Consider the following 9,280-nt stretch of genomic DNA (forward strand, 5'->3'; position numbering starts at 1 on the left):
TTCCTTCCCTCCCTCCTTCCTTCCTTCCTTCCTTCCTCCTTTCCTTCCTTCCTTCCTTCCTTCCTTCCTTCCTCCTGTCCTTCCTTCCTCCCTTCCTTCCTTCCTTCTTTCCTTCATCCCCTCCCTCCCTCCTTCCTTCCTTCCTTCCTTTCTTCCTTCCTTCCTTCCTTCCTTCTTTCTTTCCTTCCTTCCTCCTGTCCTTCCTTCCTCCCTACCTTCTTCCTTCCTTCTTTCCTTCCTTCCCTCCCTCCTTCCTTTCCTTCCTTCTTCCTCCTTTCCTTCCTTCCTTCCTTCCTTCCTTCCTTCCTTCCTTCCTCCCTTCCTTCCTTCTTTCCTTCATCCCCTCCCTCCCCCTTCCTTCCTTCCTTTCTTCCTTCCTTCCTTCCTTCCTTCCTTCTTTCTTTCCTTTCCTTCCTCCTGTCCTGTAAATATATTGTATAAAGGTTAAATATGAGCCTATAACACTATTTAACTTTATCTAACATGTTTTTCTCTTTTCTTCTCTCTGTTCGTCTCACAGTCTGTAAGTTTAAGGCTCATAAGCGCTTGCGCTGTTCGCATCCACAACACCTGCAAATGGACAACGCTGGCCTCCATAGGAAATGACATCATAGAGGATGAAGACGGGGTGAGTCACTCGTTAACTGTTGTGTGTGTTTTTTTAAGGAGATTCTTTTATAGCTACGGAGAAAAAGCTAGCTGAGTTTTATTCTTTACTCAGATAATCAGAACGTACAGAAAAGGATTAAAAATGATGGAAGAATGATAGGAAAAAGAAGAAGGGAGGAAGGAAGGAAAGAAGTACAGAGGAAGGAAGGAAGGAAGGAAAGAAGGAGAGAAGGAGGGAGAGAGGAAGAAGGGAGGAGGAGAAAGAGGGAGGAAGGAAGGAAGAAAGACGGAAGGAAGGAAGGAAAGGAGGGAAGAAGGAAGGGAAGAAAGGAAAGAAGGAAGGGAAGGGAGAAAGGAGGAAGGAAGGAGGGATGGAGAAAGGAAAAGAAGAAGGGGAGGAAGGAAGGAAAGAAGGACAGAGGACGGAAAGAGGGAGGGAGGACAGAAGGAAGGGAGGAAGAAAGAAGGAAATGAGGATGGAAGGGAAGAAGAAGGAAGGTAGTAGGAGGGAGGGAGGAAACAAGGAGGAGGGAGGGAGAAAGGAAAAGAAGAAGGGAGGTAGGAGGGAGGGAGTAAACAAGGAAGGAGGGAAGGAGGGAGGGAGAAATGAAAAAAAGAGGGAAGGTAAGAAGGAGTGAGGGAGGAAAGAGAGAAGGATGGAGGAGGGAATGAAGGACCAGACTTCCGCCGAGGGAGGAAGGGAGAAAGAAGGAAGGAAAGGAGGAAGGAAGGGAGGAAGAAGGAAAGGGAGGGAGGAAGGAAGGAAAGGAGGGAAGAAGAAAGGAGGGAGGAAAGGAAAGAAGGAAGGAAAGAAGGAAGGAAGGAGGGAAAATCTATATATGTGTGTGTGTTTCCTGTCCCAGGTGTCGATGCCCCACCAGTGGCTGGAGGTTTATATATATGTATATATATATAGTATATATATAGTTATGTGTGTATTTCCTGTCCCAGGTGTCGATGCCCCACCAGTGGCTGGAGGTTTATATAGTATATATAGTATATATATAGTTATGTGTGTGTGTATATTATAGTATATATATAGTTATGTGTGTGTGTGTATATATAGTATATATATAGGTTATGTGTGTGTGTGGTATATATAGTATATATATAGTTATGTGTTGTATTTCCTGTCCCAGGTGTCGATGCCCCACCAGTGGCTGGAGGGGAACCTGCCGGTCAGTGCTAAGTGTGTGGTGTGTGATAAGAACTGTGGCAGTGTGCGGAGGCTGCAGGACTGGCGCTGCCTCTGGTGCAAAGCCATCGTAAGTCTCCTCACCTCAACGTCAACCTCAACTCTACTTTATATTTATATTTATATTTATTAAAGATGTCGCCGCCGGCTGACGGGTTATTATCAGGGTTAGGATTTATTTATTCTCAGGGTCCACTCTGAGAAAGTTTCTGTTTCAGAGAGATTCAAATTACTTCCTGTTGACCCCATCTGTTTTGACTGTTCCTTCCTTTCCTTCTTTCCTCTGTCCTTCCTTCCTTCCTTCATTCTTCTATCTACCTTCCTCCTTTTCCTTCTTTACTCCTTTCCTTCCTTGTTTCCTCCTTCCCTCCTACCTTCCTTTCTTCTTTCCCTTCCTTCTTCCTTCCTCCTCCCTTCCTTTCCTCTCACCTTTCCTTCTTTCCTCCCTTCCTTTCTTCCTTTCCTTCCTCCTTTCTTTCTTTCTTTCTTTCTTCTGTCCTCCTTTCCTTCCTTCCTCTTTTCCATCCTCTCTACCTCTGTCCTCCCTTCCTTTCCTTCCTCCTTTCCTTCTTTCCTTGTTTCTCTCTTCCTCTGTCCTTCCTTCATCCTTCCTTCTTTCCTTTCCTTCTTTCCCTCCTTCCTTCCTCCTTCCTTTCCTTTCTTCCTTCTTCCTCCCTTTAATCCTCCTTCCCTCCCTCCTTTCCTCCCCTTCCTTCCTTCATCCTCCCTTCCTCCCTTCCTCCCGCCCTTCCTCCTATCCCTCCTTTCCTTCCTTCCTTCCTCCTTTCCTTCCTTAACTCGAGGACAAACAGGGAGGTTTTAAATCAGGCTTTGAAGATGCAGTCGTCTCCATGGTAACGGAGCTGGTACCAGTCCAGTTGTCTGTCCTAATTACGGCAGAAGGAGATAAACATGTGAAGCTCGGAGCCAAAAATCTGATCCAAACTTCCCAAATTTAGATCTGAACTTCCGCAACTTCTCCAGACGACTTCCTGTCCTAGTTTCATTTAGTTTGAGTCGCTCTACAAGACTCAGATCTTCAGATTTCATAAATGGGATTAAATTGTCTCTTTTCTTCTTCCTCTCTCCCTCTCTCCCTCTCTCTTTCTCTCTCTCTCTCTCTCTCTCTCCTCTCTCTCTCTCTCCCTCTCTCTCTCTCTCTCCTCTCTCTCTCTCTCTACCTCTACCTCTCTCTCTCTCTCTCCCCTCTCTCTCTCTCTCTCTCTCTCCCTCTCTCCCTCTCTCTCTGTCTCTCTGTCTCTCTCTCTCTCTCTCTCTCTCTCACTCTCTCCTCTCCCTCTCTCTCTCTCTCTCTCTCTCTCTCTCTCTCTCTCTCTCTCTCTCTCTCTCTCTCTCTTTATGTGCGATGTTAATTTCTGCTCAAGGACACTCAGGGTTGAGACGAGCTCTCAAAACTTTTTAAAATTGGTTCTGATTCGTTCGTTCGCCTCCTTGAAAAATCTGAAGGTCTGAAAAGTTCACCAGCGGAGGAAGAGGAGAGGAGGAGGAAGAGGAGGAGGAAGAGGAGGAGAAAATTAGGCAGTGTTGATGAATTCCTGTCAGCTGCAGAGTGTGCTTCCTCACTCCCTCCTTCCTTCTTTCCTCCCTTCCTTCTTCTCCCTTCCTCTCTTCCTCTATTCCTTCCTCACTCCTTCCTTCATTCCTCCTTCTTTCCTTCCTCCCTTCCTTCTCTCCTAAATTCCTTCCTCTTTTTGTCCCTACTCCTTTCCTCCTCCCTCCTTACTCCCTTCCTTCCTTCCTTCCTTCCTTCCTCCGTCCTTTCCTTCCTTCCTTCCTTCCTCCCTCCCCTCCCTCCTTACTCCCTTCCTTCCTTCCTTCCTTCCCTCCTTCCTTAACAAGTCATATCAGCATTAAAGTTTCTTCCAGACTCAAAACTGAGCTGCAGAGAAGCAACTTTACTCTTTTCCTACTTAGAAAAGGCTGATACTGCTTTGAGTCTTCAAGGCAAACGCTTACACATGACATTAATACACACACACACACACACACACACACACACACACACACACACACACACACACACACACACACACACACACACAAATAAATCAGAGTGGTATTGTAAAGGTTATAAAACTGACATTTGGTTGGTTTCAGAGGATGTAATGACCTTTCTGCTTCTACAGAAATATAGAATTACTATGGAGACCGCTGACTGTGTGTGTGTGTGTTGTGTGTGTGTGTGTGTGTGTGTGTGTGTGTGTGTGTGTGTGTGTGTGTTTGTGCACGCAGGTACACAACAGCTGTAAAGAACAAATGGGGAAGGTGTGTCCCTTGGGTCAATGTCGAGTGTCAATCATCCCTCCTACTGCACTTAACAGCATCGACTCAGATGGTGAGACGCACACACACACACACACACACACACACACACCACGCACACACACACATGACGATGGACTATAAAGTGGATTCAGATCTTTTAACTCCTATATATTTCGCTCAATTTCAAACAAATCTTCTCCATCCATTATATTCATGATGCAATATATAATCATTTAAATTAATTATAGCAATCAATTATTTTTAAAATACAGTAGGTTTTTTTTTTTTTAATTATAACAATTATGACTATTATGAAATTATAGCAATGATTTATTTTTATAAAAATTTCTATTTTTAAATTATAGTATTATTATTTTAAATTATACTAAGTTTTTTTTATTATAGCAATTATTATTATTAAATTATAGCAAGTATTTCTATTATTAAATTATTATTTTTATTTTATTATTTGTATTATATTATTTTATTATATTATTTTTGTTTCTAATTATAGCAATCGTTAAATTAAAGCATTATCATTTTTATTTTATTATATTATTTTATTACATCATTTTTATTTTATTTCTAATTATAGCAATTATTATTATTAAATTGTAGCAATTATTATTTTTTATTATATTATTTTATTATATATTTTTATTTTTTTTTCTAATTAAAGCATTTTTGGACAAACCGTTATATCAGAAAGAGTAATATTTGCAACATATGTCTCAAATTTGGGGGGCAATATTTATCTTGTTTCAACATAATTTGGATATTAATGTTACATTAAAACAAATATTAGATCAGAAATGTACAATTTTGGAACAGATTACACCGTTTTTCAAAATAAAGTGTGATTTTAAACATTTTGTCCTTCCTAAATACATGAATCTAAGACCATAAATGTCTCTCTCTCCATTCCTTCCCTTCCTTCCTTCCTTCCTTACTCCCTCCCATCCTTCCCTCCCTCCCTCCCTCCTCCCTCTCTCTCTTCCTCCCTCCCTTCCTTCTTCCCTTCCTCTCCTCAGGCTTCTGGAAAGCCACCTCGGCGTCGTGCTCGAGCCCCTCCTCGTCCTCTGCAACTCCAAAAGCGGAGACAACCAAGGGGTCAAGTTCCTCCGCAAGTTCAAGCAGCTCCTCAACCCCCGCTCAAGTGTTCGACCTGATGAACGGAGGGACCGGAGCTCGGGTACTTTTCTAACTTCACCAGAGTTTAGATTAGAAAATACAGTTTAGTTGCTTCACTTCAGGGAGCGTCTAGTTTTATAACACAACTATTGATGCTTTTATTTTGTAATTTCTCCTCTTCTTCCTCCTCTACTGCAGCCTCCGCCTTTTCCAGAGTTTGTGACGTTTCGTATCCTGGTGTGCGGAGGAGACGGCAGCGTGGGCTGGGTGCTCTCAGAGCTGGATAAACTCAACCTCCATAAACAGGTGAGAACATCGAAGAGGAGGAGGAAGAGGAGGATGAGGAAGAGGAGGATGATGTAATACTGATGTGTTAAGGTAAATGTGGAGGAAGGAGAGAAAGCAGTGAGCTACCTTTTTGAGATTTAATGTTAAATTATAGTTAAAATTATAGTGATAGTTTTCCAGTTGGGGTCGCAGGTTTCAATTCAAACATTATTTCAAAATAAAAGCATAAAACTATATATATAGATATAATAATGATGTGTTAAGGTAAATGTGGAGGAAGGAGAGAAAGCAGTGAGCTACCTTTTTGAGCTTTAATGTTAAATTAAGTTATAGTGATAGTTTTCCAGCTGGGGGTCACAGTTTACAATTCAAACATTATTTCAAAATAAAAGCTTAAAAAAATATATAATTATGATATAATACTGATGTGGAAGGTAAATGTGGAAGAAGAAGAGGAAGCAGTGAGCTACCTTTTTGAGCTTTAACGTTATAAATTATAGTGATAGTTTTCCAGCTGGGGTCACAGGTTTCAATTCAAACATTATTTCAAATAAAAGCATCAAAAAATGTATATAATTAAGGATCTTTTATTAGCATTTAATCAGGTTTAATAAAATATATTATGGCTTTTTGTACCATTTCTGCCTGATATGGTATCTTGATTATGATATCTTCTTCTTTGCATGCTTTTATTGTGGTAATTTTTAGATATTTTGACTTTACTTGAGCTAAAAATGACACACAGAGAGAGAAAGCAGTAATTAAATCTTTTCCAGCGGAGGACAGGAGGTGAAGAGAGAAGCCGCCACAGTCAGAAATGCTCCACGGCTCACCTCAACTAATCAATGTTATTAAATTATCAAAATAATTGAATGCCTTCATTTTATTACATTACATGCTTTTAATTTGAAGTTAATTCAATTTAGGAGGAATAAATGTCACGACAAATGTCAGATTAAAATCACGCCTCTCGGATTCAGACTTTTATTAATTATTATTTTTACACTTTATTGGACTTAAGCTTGAGGGCAGATGTACAGTATAATCAGTCTTCATCCTCCTGTAGTAATATATTTACATCAGCTGCAGGGTTTTGACATGAATGATGAATTATAATCTATGTTCTTGGAGGCAGAAGCTTCAATAATGGCTCGAAAAGAGGTTTAATATTTGTTTTTGATGGGATCACTGTGAGAAAAGGATTACTGCATCACTTTCTCACTCGTCTACTGGAGTTTTATTCGTTTAAACCCTCCTGTTATCCTCAAGGAAAGGAAGGAAAGGAGGGAGGAAGGATGGAAGGAAGGAAGGGAGGAAGAAGGAAGGAAAGGAGAAAGGATGGAAGGGAGGAAAGGAAGGAGGGAGGGAGGAAGGAAAGAAGGAAGGAAGGCAGGAAGAAGGAAGGAAAGGAGGGAGGAAGAAAGGATGGAAGGGAGGGAGGAAGAAAGGATGGAAGGGAGGAAGGAAAGGAGGGAGGAAGGAAGGGAGGCAGGAAGGAAGGAAGGATGGAAGGAAGGGAAGGTAGGAGGGGAAGGAAGGAAGGACGGACAAAAGAAGGAAGGAAGGAAGGACAGGGTTAGGAGGGAGGGAGGAAAGAAGGAAGAAAGAAAGAAAGAACAGTCAAAACAGGCGGGTCAATTTGACCCGGGAGGACGACAAGAAGTTTAAAAAGTAAAATATATGTATCAAGTATAAATACATTCAGCACACACTACTACTACTACAGTCTACAGTTAGCCAGTTAGCCGCTGAGCTAGCCGCTGAGCTAGCAGCTGAGTTAGCGGCAGGAAGCTCTTAGAAGTAGCGTCCATGTTTCTGGTAGAGGTGGTGACTTTGATTGACAGGTGACACTTGTAGGGGGCGGGGCTTCAGCGGACTCGGAGGCCACGCCCACAGCGTTTGGGAGCAGAGAAAGAGGCTGATTTTTACTCAACTTTGAAGCCTGAAGAATTTGGCGATTCTTTTAATCATTCAAATTTGGCAGGGTGGTTAACAACACACTTTTCTGTGGTATGCCAAACTCTTACTTTACACGGACTTTAAGTACTATTGTAGGAAATCCTGCATTGTGGTGTTCCCAGCTTTCTCTGGATACATTTATTAAATCAGGACAAAAAAAAATAACAGAAAACCACAAAAAAAACAAAAAAACATGATATATGTTTTGATCAGGACAAAATGTTTTTGCCTTGTTGGTTCCGGTGGAAGAAATATGTGCAAACCAGGCGGGGAGTTCTGGTCCTCTGAAATGAAGCCAACCAGGAAGTAACTTAGAGCTGCATTCTATCAAAAGGCCACCAGGGGGCGACCGTCTCTATACAAGTCAATGGAGAATTCACCAACTTCTCACTTGATTTCTAACCTCAGTAAACGTTTTCAAAATGTGTTTATGGTCTCAATCGCTAGTTTAAAGCCTTCTTCAATGCAGTATGATGTTCATTTGGGACATTTTGGCCTCCCTGATTTTATATGTGACAATAAAGCAGGGTATGCATTAGGGCGTGGCTACGTCCTGATTGACAGGTTGATTGACCAATGTCCTCGAGGTCCAGCCCTTGCAACCATAGCAACCTCCCCACTCCGCCCATGGCTCCGCCTCATGCCCATATAAGTAGAATCTGGGTTTTTATTTTTTCCCAGAATGCACCTGAAATTTTCAAGATGGCGCTGCCTAGATTAGAAACTATTGGCTTCCGAGCAGCAGTCCACAAACCAATGGGTGACGTCACGGATGTTACGTCCATTTCTTTTATACAGTCTGTGTGTGAAACCAAACACAACAACTTTCTTTCATGCAGACAAATCTGTGCCGGCTGACTTTATGATTTAAAGCTGATAAGACAAGCTTCATTTTTTACATACACAAACAGTCGAGCTCTGCTGTTTGCATACGATACGCTGAACCCTCATTATCATATGTTGTGTTGTTGAAAGCCACTGATACTATCCTCTCTCTCTCTCTCTCTCTCTCTCTCTCTCTCTCTCATCTCTCCTCTCCTCTCCTCCTCTCTCTCTCTCTCTCTCTCTCTCTCTCTCTCTCTCTCTCCTCTCCCTCCCTCTCTCTCTCTCATCTACATACGATAACTGTTACTCACACACCTTCCTTCCTTCCTATCTTCCCTCCTTTCCATCTTTCCTTTCCTCGTTCGTTCCTTTCTTCTTTCCTTCTGTCCTTCCTTCCTTCTTTCTTTCTGTCCTTCCTTCCTTTGTCCTTCCGTCATTCCTTCTTTCCTTTCCTTCCTTCCTTCCTTCCTTCCTTCCTTCCTATCTCTCTCTCTCTCTCTCTCCCTCTCTTTCTCTCTCTCTCTTCTCTCTCTCTCTCTCTCTCTCTCTCTCTCTCTCTCTCTCTCTCTCTCTCTGTCCCCCCCCCCCCCCCTCTCTCTCTCTCTCTCTCTCTCTCGTCCCCTCTCTCTCTCTCTTTCTGCAGTGCCAGCTCGGTGTGTTGCCGTTGGGAACGGGTAACGACCTGGCTCGGGTCCTAGGATGGGGAGGCCTGTGTGACGACGACGCTCAGCTGCTGCAGATCCTGGAGAAGCTGGAGAGAGCCACCACCAAGATGTTGGACCGGTAAGAACAAGAGGAAGAGGAGGAGGAGGAGGAAGTTGTTTTCCTTTAACTCTGAATCGCCTGCAGTTATAATTCTATGTTTTGGGGGAAAGGACTCCCAAATGAACAAATTAATGACTGCTTATGTCTAGATTTGATCTTTCTTTAGTGTTATATGTTTATCAAAGGCAGCTAAAAACACTACAGGCTGTTATTTATACTTAG

The 9,280-nt window shown here is 42.3% G+C and overlaps 1 protein-coding gene across 1 annotated transcript in view; it reads left to right on the top strand.

The window, feature by feature from the left end:
* Nucleotides 1–9,280, top strand: part of si:dkey-172j4.3 (diacylglycerol kinase eta) — a 121,386-nt gene that overhangs the window by 76,392 nt on the left and 35,714 nt on the right. Inside the window, 4 exon segments of the mRNA XM_053343169.1 lie at nt 521–546; nt 548–628; nt 1,749–1,874; nt 4,058–4,160. Coding sequence (XP_053199144.1) covers nt 521–546; nt 548–628; nt 1,749–1,874; nt 4,058–4,160 — 336 coding nt within the window.

This window comes from Scomber japonicus, chromosome 22 (assembly GCF_027409825.1).
Source record: "Scomber japonicus isolate fScoJap1 chromosome 22, fScoJap1.pri, whole genome shotgun sequence".
Classification (NCBI taxonomy): domain Eukaryota; kingdom Metazoa; phylum Chordata; class Actinopteri; order Scombriformes; family Scombridae; genus Scomber; species Scomber japonicus.